This window comes from Mya arenaria, chromosome 4, assembly GCF_026914265.1.
Source record: "Mya arenaria isolate MELC-2E11 chromosome 4, ASM2691426v1".
In the NCBI taxonomy this organism is placed as follows: domain Eukaryota; kingdom Metazoa; phylum Mollusca; class Bivalvia; order Myida; family Myidae; genus Mya; species Mya arenaria.
Window position 1 is genome coordinate 66,678,816 of NC_069125.1, and position 21,642 is coordinate 66,700,457.

The 21,642-nt window shown below is 34.0% G+C and overlaps 2 protein-coding genes across 2 annotated transcripts in view; one reads left to right on the top strand and one right to left on the bottom strand.

Moving 5' to 3' along the window:
- Nucleotides 1-3,889: 3,889 nt before the first annotated feature.
- Nucleotides 3,890-20,677, bottom strand: LOC128232385 (ubiquitin carboxyl-terminal hydrolase 44-like). The gene is made up of 16 exons (XM_052945900.1): nucleotides 20,596-20,677; nucleotides 19,985-20,129; nucleotides 18,247-18,324; nucleotides 16,697-16,737; nucleotides 16,303-16,461; nucleotides 15,982-16,032; nucleotides 13,253-13,450; nucleotides 12,529-12,685; nucleotides 12,088-12,221; nucleotides 11,547-11,696; nucleotides 11,082-11,208; nucleotides 10,120-10,252; nucleotides 9,606-9,677; nucleotides 9,057-9,156; nucleotides 7,196-7,413; nucleotides 3,890-7,014 (listed from the first exon to the last, which is right to left on the bottom strand). Exons 2-16 carry the CDS (start codon nucleotides 20,090-20,092, stop codon nucleotides 6,215-6,217), a joined length of 2,526 nt encoding a protein of 841 aa, XP_052801860.1. The 5' UTR covers nucleotides 20,093-20,129; nucleotides 20,596-20,677; the 3' UTR covers nucleotides 3,890-6,214.
- Nucleotides 20,678-20,831: 154 nt separating this feature from the next.
- The window catches only part of LOC128232384 (inactive phospholipase C-like protein 2), a 98,111-nt gene continuing 97,300 nt past the window's right edge, over nucleotides 20,832-21,642 (top strand). The window contains exon 1 of the mRNA XM_052945899.1: nucleotides 20,832-21,122. Within this exon, the coding sequence (XP_052801859.1) occupies nucleotides 20,858-21,122 (265 nt within the window). The 5' untranslated portion in view covers nucleotides 20,832-20,857. The remainder of the gene's footprint in view (nucleotides 21,123-21,642) is intronic.

Genomic DNA, 21,642 nt, shown 5'->3' on the forward strand with positions numbered 1-21,642 from the left:
AGAAGATAACACAATTGTTTAAGGGATTTCAAGCTTGTTATGACAACTGTTTTTTAACTGATTTATCTTTCATTGCATTCTCTCCACTATCTGTGCACTTTAAAATACGTTGTTATCATATCATAGGGTAATACCATTCACTGACAACAAAGAGATGTAGTCGGTGAGTGGAGTTAAATATATTTCCACGGAATGCAGTTAGGGCCATCGCCTGTGAATGTGTTGATCTGAGACGCGATACTCGAAAGTACGATAATGAAAACGCGAACTCATGAAACTACGATGGTAAAAACGCGACAGTTCGATGATGAAAACGCGACATTACGAAAACGAAAACGCAATATTATGAGAAAGTACGATGATGTTAGTATGATAAACTATCGTGTTTTCTACGGAATGCCGTTAGGGCCATCGTCTATGAATGTGTTGATCTGAAACGCAATACTCGATAGTACGATAATGAAAACGCGAAATCACGAAACTACGATGGTGAAAACGCGACAGTACGATGATGAAAATACGACAGTACGAAAACGCGATAATACGACAGTACGATGATGATAATGAAATAAAATATCATCGTGTTTTCACCGTCGTACTTTCCCGTTTCCACCATCGTGATATCATGATTTCGCGTTTTCATCATCGTACTGTCGCGTTTTCATCATCGTACTATAACGTTTTCATCATCGTACTGTCGTGTTATTATCATCGCACTATCGCGTTTTCATCATCGTACTATCGCGTTTTGTAAACGATGGTAAAAACGCGAAAGTACGATGGTGAAAACACGATAGTTCATCGTACTGTCGTATCATCGCGTTTTCGTTATCGTACTGTCGCGTTTTCACCATCGTAGTTGCGAGATTTCGCGTTTTCATCGTACTATCGAGTATCGCGTTTTAGATCAACACACTCATAGGCGATGGCCCTAACGGCATTCCGTACATTTCGACAAGATTACACCTATTAAAAATACGTTTATTAAACGCCAAAATTACATTAACTCCAACCTTCCAATACATCTTAATAACAGAATTAAAGTCTTTCCGTGCTCTGCAATTTAAATAAAATCAACTTGTTTGAAGAGCTCTTCAAACAATTCAGTTTACTTACTTGAGCATTAATTGAATAATTAATTAAGCTGTTCAAAGCTGTCTTTAATTTATTTTTTAGGGTTATTGATTCTCTCAAAAATTGAATTAAAGACCACATTAACGAGATGAGAGCTATCTTTTAATGAATAACGGATAAGAACGAATTTGTTAGAATTGAAATATTCAAATAATTTGTTATCCTCATTGTATGAATAAGAGCTGTTCTTTTTCTTATGCTATTGTTGGAAATGCTAAACAGTAAGCTCTCGTATTATAAAGAAGAAAGGGAAGCACACATTGATAGAGATTTCATAGACTTTGTACTGACATGCAATGGTTAAAATAAATAAGATTGAATTATAATTGATAACTTTGGAAAATATACAAGTTTGTGTTCTGCAAATTCATTCAATATACATAACATTGTTTTGACAATCTTCACGAGGTTTTGGAGTTATATATAAGTAGTTGCAAACAAAATAACGTCATTTCACGTATGACCCTAGTCTGGCCTTGACCTTGACGGTGCATGTATATGGTAGGATCACATATTCTTGGTGTGGTGAACATTAGTCATTTGCGCTCAGTTACTTTGAAATCCTTCAAGGGTTTGATGGTTTATGTGGAGGACACAAAATGGCTATTAGGACATTTGGCCAAAATGTGTTACACTGACCCTGCTAATCTGTCGAAAACATAATTATGATGTATGCAGTGCACACACAATGTGGCCAAAATTACAAAGCAACAATATTCTTCAATGAAATTATGTTTTCCCTACAGGAGATCAGTTTCGTTTATACTCTTGACACATGATTGTAAAAGAAGCAAATCACTTATAGAATCACTCTATCACTCATTTCCTTGATAGAAACCAGTACTGGTGTTCATTTTGAAGGGCCATGAAAATGTACCCCTAGTAGGGATCGAGCCCTCAAGCTCTTTGAGAGTTCCAGACACCTATATCACTAGACCATTCCCACCATCACTTTCAGGAGATTGATGAGTCGCTAATATTGTCTTATTCAAAAGCCAATGCGTGCTGAACCAATTGAAACAAGAGGCCCAAGAGGGCCTATGCTCTACTGGCATGGCTCTTATGGTCATTTTCAATCCAGAGCATGTACGTATGAGTAATAGGAAGCAAATGTTTTGTGTTTGGGTTAGCTGAAAACGCTGCACGTTCAACATCTGAGGACAGAAAGTGTTGTAAGCAGATTAGTTGCATGAACTATTTAAATATGTGCCAAGTAAAGGTAATCTGAGGCTAAAAAAATATTTGCTTTCAAAACTGTACTCATGGTCAAAATTTCATTACTGTAGCTTTAAAAATAAAATAAGTTGGTCAAAAGATCAAAGTTAAGGACATCCTAGGACAACATTGATGCTCGTTTGCAAAACTGTACACATGGTAAAAAATTCATTGCTATAGCTTTCAAAATTGAAAAGTAAGTCAAAAGGGGTGGGGCCAGCTTTTGCCCAAGGGGCATAATTTCAAATGTTTTGCTCATATGGTGCTCCACAACAAATATAAAAGGTATCAGTCTTGTGGTTTAAAACAAGAAGATTTTGAAAATATTTTTTAAATAAGTCTCAAGGAAACTTGTGACCCCTGGGGCAGTGCCAGTTTTGACCCAAGGGGCATAATTTGAACAAACATTTGACAAGCAAATATAGACTTCGCTCATGTAGACTTGGCTAAAAATAGACTTAGCTAAAAATAGCATTTTTATATACTTTCAAGACCTATAATCTAGGCATGCATGGGCAGATCTGGCTGGGCAGATCACCGAGCTTCAATGGATATCTAAATACTGCACAAGTTTCATCGAGATACAATCAAAACTGAAGACTGTATCGTGTTCACAAGCAATTGTTTACAGAATAGTATTTTTCTATACTTTCAAGACCCATAATCTAGGCATGCATGGGCAGATCTGGCTGGGCAGATCACCGAGCTTCAATGGATATCTAAATACTGTACAAGTTTCATCGAGATACAATCAAAACTGAAGACTGCATCGTGTTCACAAGCAATTGTTTACACAATAGCATTTTTTTTATACTTTCAGGGCCCATAATCCAGGCATGCATGGGCGTATCTGGCTGGTCTTCGAAAGGAACCGAGCTCTAATGGATATCTAAATACTGTACAAGTTTCATCGAGATACAATCAAAACTGAAGACTGCATCGTGTTCACAAGCAATTGTTTACAGAAGCACTGATTTTTTATACTTTTATGATAATCTAGGCATGCATGGGCAGATCTGGCTGGTTTTAGAAAGGAACCGAGCTCTAATGGATATCTAAATACTGTACAAGTTTCATCGAGATACAATCAAAACTGACGACTGGATCATGTTCACAAGCTATTGTTTACAGATCCACTGATTTTTTATACTTTCAAGGCCCATAATCTAGGCATGCATGGGCAGATCTGGCTGGTTTTCAAAAGGAACTGAGCTCTAATGGATACCTAAATACTGTACAAGTTTCATCGAGATACAATCAAAACTGAAGACTGAATCATGTTCACAAGCAATTGTTTATCTAGTACAGACACACGGATGCACATGCTACGTACACATTACCATCGCACAAGCTCTTCTGGCCTTTGGCTAAAAATTGGCTGTCTTGCCAAGTTGGGTTACATCACTCCATTCCTTGACAGTCTCCAATAATGGTATTAACAAACTACGATGATGAGATTGCTGTAATTGACAACTGTGCTTTGACAATAACTTCTTGTCTGTTGAAAAATACACTAGTTTAAAAAAGAAGCATTATTAAGTCAATGTTTCATGTTTTTATTACAATTAATTTGACTTGAGTACCCTGTGTAAAATGAAATTAAAATATTTTAGTAACACTAAACATTTTGGATATGGCATGGGAGTTAGTTCTTAAAACAAAACAGAAAATGATGTCTCAATGGTGAAGGTAAAGTTTGCATAGAACATTAGATATAGTTTGCTATGGCACCAGTAGGCTTCATAAGTTGATGTGCAAAACCATTTAATCCAAAAATAAAGAATTTATTTAATCCAAATTAATGAATATTTAATACAAAAATAATGAAAACATTTAATCCAAATTAATGAATATTTAATACAAAAATAATGAATACATTAAAATAAAAACATGAATTTATTTATACCTATACCATAGGTGGACCTATCACTCGCTAAAAAAATAACATACCTAAAAGAATAACTTTCTTTCAATGCAGATATATCTAAATAATGAATTAAACATGTATGTACAATAGTTTCTTTCCATTTGCATTGATAAAGGTATATAAAACAACAAGAAATCGCTTTCATTCATCAGAGGTTTGATGATAAATACAACATCTGGTACACATAGCATCATCACACTGATTTAAAAGAATGCAAGAAACTAGATGGTTGTTTTAGTCCGCAATGCCTGCATGACATGTGTGAGAGCCAGTGTGCAATGCCTGCATGACATGTGTGAGAGCCAGTGTGTGTGGGGAGATATATGTATGGTATCTATGATTTCATTTATCGAAAAAAAGGTTGCCCAAAAAGTCCATGATAAGTAATGTATTTTCCTTTTTGTTGTTATTAAAAGCTACAATTTTTTTTGGATTAATTCCATTCATTACGGCAATGATGAAATGCTGAATCTTGAACGACACCTATATGCCATTGTATACCACTTTGATCTGAAATGTGACGCATGATGACATAATTTTGCATTGTATGTTATAAACTGCTTCATTTTCCCTTTCATTCTTGTCAGTTCTATTTCTGTGTTACTTTATTTATTTTTTTTCAATTACAATAATGACCCACTCCAAAGGTAAATACTTTAACACATGTCTTCATTCATACACAATTTAATAAAATGACTGGAGTTAATTTTCATATGTCTTTGCTGATTTCTTACATTACATGTTTTCCCAGACAACCCTATTTATTTGCCTTGACCTTACTGTAAACCTTTTTATGGCATTGAGAAATATTTGTATCATTTGTTCAAAATGATTTTTTTTTACTTTTAACATTTCCAATGTTGCTATTACTGATTGTATGGGTGTTGGTAAGCATATAATTTGTAGTTTTTTGGTAACAGAAAAATGTCAATAAACATTTTGCCTAATAATTAAAAACGACAACAACATTAAAATTAAAAACTTGTTTTCAGACCTACCAACCCTGTTTTTTGGGGGGCATGAAACCGGAAACAAACATATTCCTTTTAACTCCTAAGTATGCTTAAGGGCGTTAACGCTACAGCAACAATCAATGTTAAATAAAACTTAATATGTTTGTTTTTTTATAAAGAGGAATAATTCAACATAGCATTTAAATCTGAATCAAACAGGAAATTGTTAAGTTTCTGTACAGCTGTGTGAATGAACATTCTGGACAACCCTCGAATAGTCATTTCGTTTACAAAAGTGAAGAGTGTACACTATACAGCTATCATGCAAAGAAACTGCTCATTAATTAGTTTTTCATGACTTTATGACACTGACATCCTATATTGTTACAGAAAATGGTGAGAGCACAAAATTGATAATTTGTTTAAATCATCTACTTGTATGCATTCCCTATTATAATTATGCAAGTTACCATATACTCCTTCACATACTTTCTGAATGTACATGCACATTGAACAGAATGTTGAAATTTATAAATATAACTCTGAAATACATAATGAAATGAAATGTTAAATGATAATGATTCCTGAGCATTTAATCTAACCGGTGAGTTTAATACATAAATAATATCCATGCATGAAGAGAGTATGTCTTTATCTTAGAGACACAATCTGTACCATCTGTTGATCCTTGAGGTTTTAATGGAAATCCCACCATATAAAAACTTCCATGAAAATATTTGTTTCCTATTTAATTTTGACTTGTATCTACAAAGTAACATATAATCAGATTTACAGATCATGAATACTGGAATACTGACCCAGTTGCATGTATAATCTTGTGGTTCTACAAGTAACATCTTACTAACATAAACTCTTAGTAATGTTATTTACAAGTTTTTGAATTGTAATTGTAATCACAGACATGATAAAACACTGTCAAAGCACTTAATCTATAAGCATCCAAGCTTAACATAATCAGCGAACATCACCAAAATGTTGATTTTCTTCTTTTAATGTGTTTTTCAGATTCTTCCTCATTTGAACTTTTCTCTGCAAGAATATCATCTAATTTGGCAAATCCCTGGTTCAGCTTTATCAATCTTAAAGATCTACGCAACTTTCTACCTGAGCCATCTCTCTTTGGTGAGGTATAAAACACTGAAGCTCCAAATGAAAGCTTGCGGGCCTTCTTTGGATTTGAAGGCTCGTTGCCGTCGGACTGACTATCAGAGATACGCCTTTTACCCCTTGTCAGACTCGAATTTCTACCACTTCTTGTTTTAGAGGACCCAGATGTTTTCATTTTTAATGGACTGCTGATATTTCTTATTGTCGAAACAGTCTCATTTTTGTGTGAAACACCCGGAGAATCATTAAACATAAAAGGGATTTCTCCATTCACTATATGCAGTGAGGAATCTGAGGCTGAAGAAACAGATGTGTCAACAGAAGAGGAATCAGTCATAGTTTGAGTCCCATCCACTTTAAGGGAATACTTCTCAGTTCCTCCAGAAGACTGGCTCTGACAATAGTCCATGATTGGCATTGATAATAAACAGTCAGAGGCAGTCACTGAAACAGGGACTTCTTCCGAGTCAGAAAGGATGTCAGTAGCTTCTGACTTGAGACTGTGCATTGAGGAAGCCCTGCTGATAGGCGTGGTGGGGTAAATGGATGGGGCATCTGACCCAACAGTATGGTAGAACAATATGTAGGCCTGGGCAGTGAGCACCTCCTCCAAACTGGACAGGATCATCCTAGAGTCATTACAGTTCACCCAAGACCCTGCAATGTGAACATGTCATTAATCTCTAATCTACTTAACAATAAAACAATAAACAAACATGAGATAAAAATTTGTAAATATGTAGATCACTTGCAGCAGTATATCAACATTAAACAACTTAGAGATGGCTTATATTGTCCTGATACAATGAAGTACAGCAGAAATGCACTTAATCCTTACTTGCTTCCTTGTTCCAAGTGTAGGCCGTGTAATGGCCAGAGCCAAAGCCCTTGCCATGATGGATTATGACCCCAAAAAGCTGGTAGTGAGCAGTGGTCATCTCATCAGCCCCCTCCTTTGACCCTGTTGCGCTCCCCGAACAGAATGGGCCCAGGTCCAGCTTCTCGTCAGTAGCCACATGGGTGCTGATCTTCTCACGATGGGTACGCCCTGACCACCTGGTTAACAAGGCGTTAAAGTTTAAACATTTATGTCAAATCTTAAATTAATGAAATTATCATTTATTTTGCTATAGTTTATAGCTTCTTTGTAAGCAGAAATTAAGACACTGCTCAAAGTGAAAAAAAAATGTTTCACTTTTGATCAACAGTAAATGTAACAAGAGATGTCAAAGGAAAGTAACAAGGGGCAGTAACTCTGCAGTTAGATAAATAGAGTTATGGCTCTTGTATACTTCACTTCCTATCATTGAGCTTTACCAAAGTATCAGGTTGATGTTTAATCAAATTGCTTCTAGTAGTTTTCAAGTTATGCTCCAGACAAGAAAAAGTAACCAAGGGCAATAATTCTGTAATAAGCTAAAATAGAGTTATGGTTATTGCATGCTGCACTATCACTCATTATGTTCTATAATTGTAATAAGTTTTATTGAATTCTATCCAGTAGTTCTGAAGTAATGCTCTGGATAAGAAAAGGTAACAAAGGGCAATTACTCTGTGATTAGCTAAAATAGAGCTATGGTTCTCATAAACTGCACTTTTTCTCATTTTGCTTTACCATTGAATGAAGTTTAATTAAATTTCATCCAGTTGATTTCTAGTTATGCTCCAGACAAAAAAAGTAATAAAAGGCAATAACTCTGTAATTAGCAGAAATAGAGTTATGGTTCTCATATACTGCAATTCCATCCAGTAGTTTTCAAGTTAAATTTCAAGTTCAAGGAAAATTAACAATGGGCAATACCCATTCTCTGTAACTCTGTTATTTGCTGAAATAGAGTTATGATTCTTGTAAACTGCACTTCCTCTCATTGTGTTTACCATTGACGATGTGCAATTAAATTGAATCCAGTTGTTTTCAAGTTATGCTCCAGATGGCCCTGATCAACTGTGTGAACTATAACCTATTGAATGAGATTTGAGTTAAAACCCTAAGTTGCCCTAAAACTTTTAACCAGACTTTTATTTAGGATAACATGGAGTTATCTAACCTAATTGTATGATGACCCTCTACAATGTGTGAAGTATGGAATCAATTGAATACAGGGTATAGGTGTTATTAGTGAAATTCCCAAACTTGCTCTATTACTCCAATAGCAGACACAATGTGACCTAAAACTTTAACCTCAATTCCGAAGTCCATCAGGGGCCATAATTTGAATTTAAGATGATATGGAGTTATGTAACCTAATCATGTGATGGTCCTTAACAACTGTGTGAAGTATGAAGTGAATTGAATGAAGGGTGAAGGAGCTATTAGTGAAAATCCTAACTTGTTATGAGTAGAAACAATGTGCCCTTAATTAAACTTTATTATCTATTAAAGTTCAGAGGTCAATCAGAGGCCATAAATGAATGAATTAGGATGATATGGAATTATGTAACTTATTTTTGCGAGGTTCCTGAACAAATGTGTGAAATATAAAATGAATTGAAGGAAGGGTATTGGAGATAATAGCTAAAATGCCAACTTGCCCTTAAACATTAATTATACGCTGACGTGTTGTCAAGCCTTCCTTATTCTAGTTAAGCTAAAAAATTAAGAAATGTCAAAAGTAAAACCAATATACATTGAATATGTTGGAAGTTTTATCATGACTAGAGCTTCCCTTATTTTGTATATATATATACACATGTAATACCTGAAGCGTTTAAGGTGGAGGCGTAAAACTGGGGGCAGTTTGTTGATCAGAAGTTGTTTAGTGGCCTCTGAGTATAGTTTTGTGGAAGACTTCCTTCGGTCTGAAATTCAAATGTGATAATTATGCATTTTACATGATTATAGTCTCTTAATAAAGATTGCACATCATATAAAAACAATGATAACATGCTTTGAATCATTTGCTCTTATATAAGGCCATTTAGTTTTATCCAATATGATCTCTGATGTGATCAAACTTACAAATTGATGAGTTGGAAACACTGGTACCATCTTATCAATCCTACAGTTACTTTTTCAAATCAGCATCGCTGAGTCGTAATGATAAATAATTTTAAACATAAAATTATTCTGATACAGATGATAAGATTGAAGAAGCAAGACAAAGATTATTCAAATACATTAGTAAATCTTTCAATTAAATTAGTAACACTACCATAGTATCAAACCGAGATTCTTGATCTTACAATATTGTGTGGTAGCACTTGATTAAGATGGCTCCAGTGACTATTACAGATATGATCTCACTTACTCTTGTTACATTTTTCACATGCATAGATGTTGCCCTCCAGATGTTCAACCTCTGTGAACTTTGCCAGCATCTCTGAAATCATGCAAAACACGCCATACAGATTGTTTAATAAAGCACACCATTTTTTTATGTATTTGAACTACTTCCAACATTATACACTGATTTAATAGTATTATAATGTAAACATTTACATAAAAGGCACAGTATTAGAGCTATATTTTGCAGCTTACATATGAACCAAGACTTAGCGTGTAATAATACTGCTCCTTTTTTGAAGAAATAAAATCATCCAAGTAGCATGGAAAGAAGACCCTTTAAGAACAAATCTCAGTTGGCAAAGGGGTACAACTTCAAAATTGCTTAAGACAGTGTGACAGGACTAGCTTATCATATAATACATACACACATTGTCGGAGGGAATATTTGTAATAAACTGTCTGCGAATGTCTTTTGAGTTATAGCCAATGGTTTTGCATGATCACTAAAGACAACAACCTGTGATCCACTGTTGTACCTGTGATGTGACAGATATCCTCCGCCACTCGTGCATTCTGCTTCGTTATTTGGTATCGGTCCGGGAATTCGAGTGACAGGTCCATGTATGGTTCAAACGTCTCAGATTCATTTCCACATGACTGGCAGATCACCTGAATTAGAAGTTGAGTTCTCTCTTGTTGTTACTCTCAATACATGCTTTGTATAAATTAAGTAGCAACAATTTGTTTACTGAAATTGATCTGTAACTGGGAATATAATAAAAAAGGTCTAAAACCAAATACAATTGGTCTAGCCCTTTCAATCATTGACAGAATAAATAATTGAAATATAAAAATTCATAAAACCTGTTTAAACAAGTGGTATTAAAGATAAAAAAAGCTGTATCTAAATGTGAACTCTTGTTCTAAGCCTGGTTTTTCTTATTGAAGTGTTATTTTTCTACAGAAAGCAAGAAGTTTTTAAGAGAATAATATAAAGATAATATTATACCTCACATAAATTTATCCCTTCTTTATATATATAATCTCGATCACTGTTTTTTGATGAAAATCCAGTTTTATGACGTCAGCGGTCCATATTATATTTTTGGCCGGTCCAGACCGCTGATGTCATATGATTGGTTAGTGCGGCTTGCTATTTTCACAACGGCGAAAATTTGTTGCAAGTAAACATTATCAGGTTTGTTAAATAAAACATATTTTAATCGCTTTAAAAATATTGTCTTGTAATGAAAAGTGTTCGGTATAATATAAGAAATATAACACACCACTTCGGGCCATATGGCATTATAAGGACCGGTCAGTCAGCCCCCGAAGGTGAATGGTCCTCGGCTAATGCCTCGGTCCATATACACCTTTGCTGGCTGACTGGCCGGTCTTTATAATGTCATATGACCCTCAGTGGTGTGTAATATTTCTTAATTAGATTAGAATTTAATTCTTGTGTTCTACAATAAGTTACTATGATAATGATCCGTACCCTGGATACAAGTTGTCCCTGGAAGAGTAGTGAGAGGAAGTGCGTGTCTCGCTGTCCAGGGGTCGGAGGCAGTTTGGGGGCTGGGGAGAGGGAGTCCAGCTCCTGCTGTACCTTGTCCAGCAACTCACTGGTGGGAAATAAACACAACGAGGCATCTACACTACATCCATGGGTGTTGAGAAATGACCATCCAGGTAAAATGGTATAAACTATAAAACTATGTAAAAGGTATGTAGAATACACAAGTGTCAAAATTCCATAACTTAACATGATTTTTTACCCAAACAATTTCAAAAATTCAAGATGCAGTTTTAAAATCAATATTTTATTTTAAAGAAACAGCTGCACACAAACAACTATTACCATTGCACAATATTTGGACCTATACTGTATTATAGGGGCCATATACTATATGATAGGTATTATACACTGTATAATAGGTGCCATATACTGTATAACATGTACCATAAGAATTCTTGAGCATCATGTTGAGCATATCCTTTGAACATTGGAATGGCCTGCCATACAGCCCGCAGGAAGGCGTGAGGGCTGACCTGGGCCCACTTGCCCGACCACAGAACCCGGAACAGCCCGTGTAGCTCCCCACAGAGGGACCTAAATACAGACAAGGAGAGTCATGTATCAATGTTTAGTAATCAGTCAAAGTATGGGCAAAATCAAATGAGATGGATAATTAATGAAAAGAAATATTACTAAATTTTACATTTACTTGTTTATAAATATTTATATAACATTAAACTATATAACATTAAACTATATAACATTAAACTATATAAGAAATTGATTAAAGTTTAAACAATACTTATTATTATCAGTGTTGATTTTTTTTTCACCGAGTAAATGCCTTTCTTGATTTTAATAGCATTGGCAGCTACTCGTTCAAGCTATTACATAATATAGGCAGTATTAAACAAACTTCCTCAAATGTAATTGAGAAATACAGACATGCCTACGAATTAATCAAATATAGAAAATTATGCCCTACACATTGGTCCCCTTGTTGCTCTGTGACTCCACATTACATATGAGATGTGATTTGACAGGAGTGGAGACTGTTGATCCCCCGTTCAGTCCCCCAGACTGCCTCTTCTTAACAGAAGGTGTAGATGACATCAGGTGCTAGGAATTATTGAATACTAGTTTACAACATTGCACAAATTCATCTAAACATTGATTATGATGCTCAAGTTACTACACTGAGACGAAAACCAGTAATGTTTTTAAATTTTTAAACATTTTAGTGCACTTTTAAAACTAGCTATTTAAATATGTTTAACTGTCAATAAGATTTAACTAAAGGATGAAGTGCAGAAAATGTACATTATGCATGTATTTTGTTTTCAATAACTGGTAATACCTGGAAACAATAACTGGTAATACCTGGAAACAATAACTGGTAATACCTGGAAACAATAACTGGTAATACCTGGAAACAATCAATGGTGGACTGGCGAGTGTAGTGCCCGGAAGGAGAGGACTTAGTGCTTGCAGGTGGCACATGCTTCACGTGCGGTGAACCGTCCGGACTCGCATCAAAACTGTAGTTCATCTTCAGGAAATAGTCTCTGAATGCCTCAATGTGACTAAAACAAGAAAATGCTTATAATATGTGGCTATGCATGAAATGGTTATATTTAAGTATACCAATGTATTCTTTTTCATTTTTATAATAATACTGATAAAAATGGTTTCCATTTTTTGAGCAAGTACTTTGCTATGAAATTGACTACCAGATATACAGAACGTTTAAAGCATTTATTATAAAAGATTCATTATTCAAAGCAAAATGATTTTTTTACTTCTTGTTTTGGTCTGCAAGGTCCAAGGGCCTTCTTAATTAAAATTTCAGTCATTAGTTAAAGTAGCATGCATCTTAGTGTCATATTTTCATCTTTAGTCAGGATATAAATTTCTGTGAATTGAACTTTAAGGTATTCATCTGACAAACTATTTTTATAAAAATATTTCATTATTTTGTTCAAGTTTATTCCAAATGAATTTGGAAATGATTCAGCAACCTTTCAATGTTAGAGCAGTGTGATTGTAATATGATTTTAAGTATAATATTTACAAATAAAACCTTCAAATGATACAAAAATGATATGGGGGCACAACAGGAATAAAACAAGAAATGTCACAGTTATGTATACCTGAGGACCTGTAGCACTGAGTTCATGTAGCATGTATTTCCCAGGTTACGTAGCCCGGTCACCCCTGGAATAATGGTTCTTCTCATAACCATGACCCTCGACTCTGTTGCCTCCTGACCAGGGCTGGGCTTCCGCCGCAATTTCTGATGTCTGATGAAGTTTCTCCAGGCACTAAATACATGGGCCAACAATCGCTGTCTGAAAATTACAAAACAAGACAAATTTACTGCCAGAGCACAAAGTCACAGAAACATTAATTTCAAAACAAGACAAATTTACTGCCAGAGAACAAGGTCACAGAAACTTTAATTTCAAAACAAGACAAATTTACTGCCAGAGCACAAAGTCACAGAAACATTAATTGCAATTATTTTTGTTAGCAGTGTTTGTTGTCAAGTTGCATAAGGATACTAGAGTTCCGCAAATAGAAAGTGTTGCCAGTCAGGAGCGCTCATTTTTTTTAAATTTAAAGGTCACAATGAAAGTGACCTTTTGAACCCAAAACAAATGGACTATTCCTAAGATTATGACACCCCTATTTTAAGGTCAAAGCTACACGCACTCAAACTTAGAAGGCTAAGAAGCACAGGATTAAAAACACACTCAATAATACATCAACAAGAACCTACGTATTTATATAATATTGTTAGTATAATACACCATCTTTTAAATTATAGAAACAAGAATATTACCAACTTGTTAAGGCAGCAACTCATTCTGTTCCAGTGCCCCAAAACTTTGGAAATCACTCCCCCCATGTGCGAAGAAGTTAATTATCAGCATTTAAAAAATCTAATCAACTCATGGGATAGAGAGAGGTGCTGTTCCTCTTGTTCATAGTTTGATGTTTGTTGTTGCTTGCTTTAATGTACATCCCATTTGTATGCTTTATTATATATCATAAATCTGTACTTTTTGTATTATCTGTATGCTACCTGCATTAGATATTTGTTTCGTCTGTCTAGATTAGAGCTTAGCTAGATACATGTATATGTTTTGCCTCATTGCTATATAATAATAGAAAGAGCTTGTTTTATTAAAGTAATTAATTTCTATTTCTTACTATAACTACTATTTTATGTACCCTAAGAAGCTGTTGCTAATCAGTTCATCTACGATCTATCAAGGTGATATTATTTTTTAAATCAATTCCTAATTGTGTGTTTAGTGCATTGTTGTTCTCATTTTAATTTTTTACTGTCCTTGTCTTGATTATGTTTAAGATACCGTATGATTAGCGACGGCATCTTAATTTTACCTGGTTGTATAATATTTTATCGTTTTGCATACCTATAAATGAGCTTAGTTATACTTTGTCTTAACTTATATGAGCACTTTAAAACATCTTATTAGTTCTGAACCGCATGTGTTTGACTAATCTGTGAATATCCTACAAAACTTGCCATTTTAATCTTTGTTATGATCTCGGTTCAATGTGCACATCATTCAGTGTCATTACAGTAATATATGAGGGCTGGTCTTTAAGTTCGTGGACAGGCTTTGTATTTTAAAATATCAATATTGTTATCCAATGTTGATTTTAGTTTTCAAACAATCACATATTTCAGATCATTTAAGACGCAGGCTGTGTGTGTGTGACCATTAGTATTCTAGTATACGATGCTAAGGAAACTTAGGGTATGGAACATGGAGCACTTTGAAAATGTTTTGGGTCATAGAAAACTGAAAACAAAGTTTGCATGATACAAACTTTATAAGAAACATATAAGAAACTCAACATAAAATTAGTATTAGGTAACCTGAATACCTCTTGAAACCTTGTACAAAATCTGATTTTAAGATTGAGAAACTCATGGGCAAAAATAGAAATGTTCAAAACATAAAATTGACATTATATATGGAGCCAAATTCCTCGTCATTTAATGTTTTGCAGTTTATTCCTAACATTTACCGATTACAACTAATTGTTTCTTTATTTGATATATATGTGCATATGAATCTCCAAATTAGGTATATCTCATCCAATGATGGCTTAAAACGAAAGGTTTCTGACATTGAAACTGTTCTTTAATGTGTATTGAGAAACCTTAATTTAACTTACATGATGAGACATAAGATTATTTGTACAATTAAATGATCCTCGTAGTTTCATAACATAAAATTATGAAAAAAAAACACACAATAAGATAAAGCATAGCAAACTGGGCAGATAAGTCTTTAAAATAAATTGCATTTTTTACTTCACAACAACATGATGTGTCAAAGTGTTCCATGCCGAAAGAGATAGTTGTTAAAAATTACTCTAAGTAAGTGTTTCCAATAAAATTTGTTTATTTTATTTTTCAATACTTCTTCACATTATATCTAATGACCTGTTGAATATGTTATATTGCTTTCATTTATAATTGGTGGAATGATATTGCTCTTGTCTACAAACTAAGAACACGCTTACTTATTTAAGGCGAGTCCTGATATCATATTTTATATGATGTTATTTTTTACATGAAACTCTCTGTAAAAAGCTATACATAGCTTATGTTTATATGTTACACAATATCCGACAATAAACAAATATTGATATGACCTGACTTGACTTCAAGTCATCTACTGACTATGATTAATGTGCTTTGCAGGTGATAAAATGTTGGAATTAAGTTGCTGACAACATTATGAAGACTGCTTCATTGCCTGAAATACTATAGCCTTGCTTTTAGGAAAGACAAGCCACATAATAAACAGGCTACAGTCTAAACAGATCCAATTTATACCTGAAGTGCCAGTCCGCAGTGGCCAACTTGTCTGTCTCATCTGCTGTGTCCCTGCAAATAAGATGGTGCTTTTTTAAAGGATTTAAAAAAGCTCTTGAAAAAAACATTAATTCCTTCAAACTGTTCAAACTTCCAAGTCCATTAAAAAATATCTGTATTGAATCCAAAAGAATTTAATAAATTATATATGTATTGTTTCTTTATCAGGCCAATGAGGCAATGCTATTCTTGTTCAATATGATTTTTAAAAACAGTTATTACTATCAAAATGATAAGTTTCATGAAAACCTTGTTTAAGGCAAGAACTTAAGGACATCTCACCTCTGCACAACACCAGAGTGTGAGTAAGATCGGAGCAAGCGTTTTCCACGCATGTCAATGTGTGTGAACTTCTGTGTTGCAATGGCACTGAGTGCAGTCCGCAGGAGTTTGATGTCTCCAGCAGCATTGTCATTCATAACATAGTCATCACACACATAGCTGCAACAAATAAGATTTAATGCAAAACAATAATATAACAAGATATTATTGCTAAACATTAAGGTAAACAAGACTACTGCTACCGTACTATTTCACAGAATGATTATAAATGTTAAATGTTTTTTATTAAAAAAATGCTTGCATGAAATTAAGGTTTAATTTTGAAGTTTTTAAAGATGTCTATTAAACGATTCTATCTCTTGTACCATATATAAAGGGATAACAAAGATCTTACCAATACACATATTTTTCATTAACTTCAATGCTAATTGGATGCTGAAAGAAAAATGATAGAAATTGAGGTGGTTCCAGTAAACGAAGGGTACAATATGAACATACCTAGTTTGAATGATCTTTAAAACACAAAATTTAATTCCAAATGAAGAAGTATCACACAACTTAATTCACAGCATAAAACGGCACATAGATATAATTTTAGACAATTATATAAACAGAACAGACATTTTCTTTAGACGTGTACAATGCAGTGTGTGTATACCAGGTGATAAATTGCGTCATAAATGCTACGTCGGAAGGCAATATTTTGATTTGAAAAATGACTTTAAACAAAGATAACTTCACTATATCTTCACCATTTTAAATGAAACAAAGCGCAGTCTATGCCGCTTACGGAGCCCTGCCTTCGGCCTTTTACCAGAGTTTGATTGCGAGTTTAATTTCTTTAAACACTTCGACAAACCTTTTCACAATAAGGCCGTCTGACGGAGCACTGCCAAAACATGATTTTGGAAACAGGTTTGTCGAAGTGTTTGATGAAACTAATGACTTTATCAAACTTCAGTAATAAAACAAATGCGGGGCTCTTTAAGCGGCATAGACTGCCCCTTGTTTCATTTTAAATGGTGGTGTAAAAGAAAAGTTATCTTTGATTTAAGTGTTCATTTTAAGCTAAATGCTGCCTTCAGACATAGCATATATGACGTAATTTATCACATCGTATATACACACTGCAATGTACACTGTCAACAAATCAATACATACAGGTTTTTATACTGGTTTTCATATATTTTGGTCAATGTGTATATACTGGTACAATGGTAAACCTATATACAAATGTTGTATAACAGTCTATTATACAAAAGTATAGCAATTTGAAATTATAATAACTGGAGGTTGAATAAAACATTTACCTCTCAAAAGTTAATAAGGTATTTCTAATTATCAGAGCATCTTTAACATACACTGAAAGATTAATTATTGAGACATTTGATTTCACTAATTGTAGAAATGAGTTCAGAAGGATGCATGTAGTAACAAGGTTTTAAACTTTTCATTCTAAGATCACTACAACATCAACATATACATATAAAATGAATTCATCTTCAATATCTACAATAAAACAAACCGAACAATATCTTTCTTCGTGAGGCTTTAGATTTCCGGCATATCTAACAGTCTCAATCCTCAGAGGATGTTCAGAAAGTCAAAGCATGGTGAAGTATAACATAGGCCCTTCAGAAAAATATCTAAATACTTTATATATAGTTAAAACAGAATTATGACTTAATGTACAAATCAATCTTGCTTAAAGGTAAATGTCTCTACCACTCCACATCTAAATTCATACAAAAAGACATTATAATCTATATTGGCCGCCACATTTCTCAATTAATGGTTACCATGTTTCACAAATTATGGGAGTCTGTTAACAGTTTCTGAATGCAGGTAACAACACCTCATACAGCACCTAATTAGCTCAATCACAACATGTGGCTTGTCGCCACACCTTGTGTATTATGATTATACGCAGGTACATGTACTTACATGACTTTCCTGGTAATGCTGGAGGGCATGTTTCTCATTAAACCGCCCACACGCCACATTTGGGCAGCTAAGACATGCCTGTAAAAGAATCAGTATATATAACACCATTCCTTTAGATACATGTACATGTAGTTATGCAATTACCCATTACAACCAGCAAACATGTACAAATCTACATTGTAGAAGTATACTTCAGGATATCTGTGTTTTAAAAATGTTTTATTTTAATTAATCAATGCATTCATACATATTTGTACACTGGACTTTTCAAAGACAACTGTGTACAAAGTGTTTCATCATCAGCATCCGCGGTACCGTACACATTCTGTTAACACTACAAAAGTACCTTTGGATAATTGACTGACAATTATAACAATCTATGTAAATGGAATTGCCAAAATATTGTGTTTCTGATGTAACTCAAACCTATGATGCAAGGGCAATTAAAAAAAATATGTAGACATTGTACATCAAACATCTTAATAGTTATATTGGTTACATTTACTCATACCACATAAATTGTCAAAATCTTTTCTTTTAATTTTTATTTTAGTATGTTGTTTTTGCTTGGTGTAGATATATTTTAAAACAGGTGATGTATGGCAAGAAGATTTACAGAAATGTGATTTTTATGAAAAATACAAACAATTGCTGTTTTGTCCATAAGTTGAATGTCATCATTTCAATCACTCACTTTGGTAATCAAAGCTTGATTCTAAGAAAGTTTGGTTCAGTTTCTTTTAGAATTCTTATACTAAATACCAATAATGTATTAGTGCATTTAGTTTCAAAGTTTCGTAACCTTAACGCATGCATATAATTATGTTTAATCACTAAAGCATTTATGGTTCATACAAACCTCTTTTTAAACCATGTGCTCTGTCTTGGCACTTAATTGTTCTAACAATCAAGTCACTTGCATTATGTCTATTTTTCTTGCAGTTCCTTTAAAAGAATACCTTAGTTTATATTCTCACCAAATATTATGTGAAGACAACATTTTTCTTATGGCAATCATACTTCATGCGTCACAGTCAGTACTCAGAAGTGCTACTGAATGAGCTATATTGACACCTCAACCTCCATTCCAAATGAACATTCTTTCGGCAATTGCTAAATTTTTCGGATGAATGCAACATAATATGTTATGTTGGGATCGCAAATCATCGCGTATTATTTAATATAGATATTGATAATTAACAGAATGGGTAAGAAAGAATTACTGTAAGGTTTTCATAAATGAAATCAAGTATTTTAAATGAAATCAAGTATTTTTTATATACCTGGAAATAAATACTGACCTGATTGGTGTAAAATAAGTTATGAATTGCATGTTTGATGTCATTATGGGGGATATGAAAGCAGTTTGGCTGGAGGCTTTCATTTCAACCAACCTAATAACCTTCATACATTATGACATCAATCATGCATTTGATTCCTTAAATGAAGTATCAGAGAAAAGTTTGATGAAACATCAAAATCTAGATCTTGCAGGGTAAACTATTTTGACAGTTAATTGTTTCACAAAACATGATGACGTGCAGAGCGTATTAGAGTACCAGGGTTATCCGACAATGATTTTGCATGGCTATAAAAATCTTCCATGTCATTCTTTGCTTATTGGGTTTAGCAAAAGATTGATTTACCTCTGTAAGTGTTTTGGGGTACTTATGTGTATGCAGACAAAAAAATAAAATCAAACAGTTAGTTGTAACAGCTGTGCAATAAAATTTCTAACCCAAACACTCTCTGTGGTTCGGCATATATAGCAGAGCCACTTCTCTGGTATCAGTATAGAATGGTCCCACGCTGGCCGTATCTTGGAAACATGAACACACTTCTCCATTGTCCAAAGTGCATTTGGCTGGGAATTTTTGTTGCAACTGAAATTTAATTTGAGTGTTGAGAAAAAAATTGAACTTGTTAACAACTTAAACATAATTCAATTTAAACTTGATGACTCCCTTAAAGGAAATCTGACTCATAATTTTGGGAGCCATAATTTTAAATCAAAACCAATACTGCAAATGATGAGCTGAAATAGTCAACCAGCAGTGTATTCCCTATGATTATTTAAATATTCTAACTGTTTAAGCAACTTTCTCAATTCTGAACAAAAAAGTCAAGATAAGCCAATCACGATGGATAGGCCTAACTCAACACTGTCAACAGCAAATCATGCCGTAAATGGAAATGGCAATATTAAAATGACCAGTTCATTTATATAAATTTTACGAAAACTTCATCAACAACAAAGTAAAGTCAATAAGTTTTGACGAAAGTGATGTAATAATCCGACAGTTAAAGGGACAGTGACAGTGAAAATAACAACAGATAATGCGTTAAAACCTTTAGTTTCATGCAATCTTTTTCTTGTTTATGACTGCCGCCATTTGCAATTTCACATGGATTCATCCAACTTTGATCTCTTAGGGTAGACAGGTTGCAAGTATAGTTTACTAGTTGTTTATACACTAAAAATGTAAGAAAACATAAATCTGAAAAAAATATCATCTCACATTAACAATCAATTAAATGGTCACTACCTTTCCGATTTTATACGTAATGGAATAGCTACTTTACCCGTTCGAGGCGATTCCAATTAAACATCATGGCGGACGAGGAAATGAAAACAACGGATGAAAATCCAAACCCTGAGGAAAAGCAAAATAGTGATGTTTTTGTCAACGGAAATAATGAAAATGAAACAAAGCCTGAGTGTTCAAATGAATCTGGAAATAGTGATTCACTGCAAACGGATAAATCTTTACCACGAAAGAGCAGTTTTATGAGTAGAGATGGCTCTCGACGAAATCACAACAGGAAAAAGACAGTGTCATTTAGCAGCATGCCTACAGAAAGAAAGATTGCGACTGGTTGGTATATTATAGGGAATTCAATTTTTTATGTCATTTAAGCATTAGGGTGCTGTTCATTATATTTGTAATCTGCAGAATGCATCCGCTTGCTGATACGTTAAAAAACAAGCTGGTTGGTAGCTAGTTGAGTCTAATCTAAATTTCCATGTTTCACCACCCATGTGCATCTACATCTGAATCCTGCTGTAAGGACCTCATAAGGCTTGGCTTGGATAATGTGTAGAAAAATCCTAAAGGAGAAACAAAATGTGGGTATACATTGCTAATAGACAAAACTTACTGACAGAACAACTTTGCAAATGTATCTTTCATGTGCTTCTGATGTGGATATAAAAAATCTAAAGCAAGATTTCTATCAACACCAGATACACAAGTTAGGGACCTGCTTTGCAGCATGCGTCAGGAGTTCTGGAAATGTATGATGGGTTCATTTTACTTGTATTTACCATTAACATTTGATGTTAAAAACACTTTTTACATTTCACTGTAAATTACTTGCAGAATTTGCGTCATTAAG

What these genes read in the sequence shown, in the direction of transcription:
- LOC128232385 (XM_052945900.1), bottom strand. Translation starts at nt 20,092, where the DNA reads ATGGAGAAGTGTGTTCATGTTTCCAAGATACGGCCAGCGTGGGACCAT. An exon ending in AGCATTACCAGGAAAGTCAT is followed by an intron (nt 16,738 to 18,246) that starts GTAAGTACATGT and finishes TTTTTCTTTCAG; the next exon opens with CATCCAATTAGCATTGAAGT. An exon ending in ATGTGAAAAATGTAACAAGA is followed by an intron (nt 9,157 to 9,605) that starts GTAAGTGAGATC and finishes TTTGAATTTCAG; the next exon opens with ACCGAAGGAAGTCTTCCACA.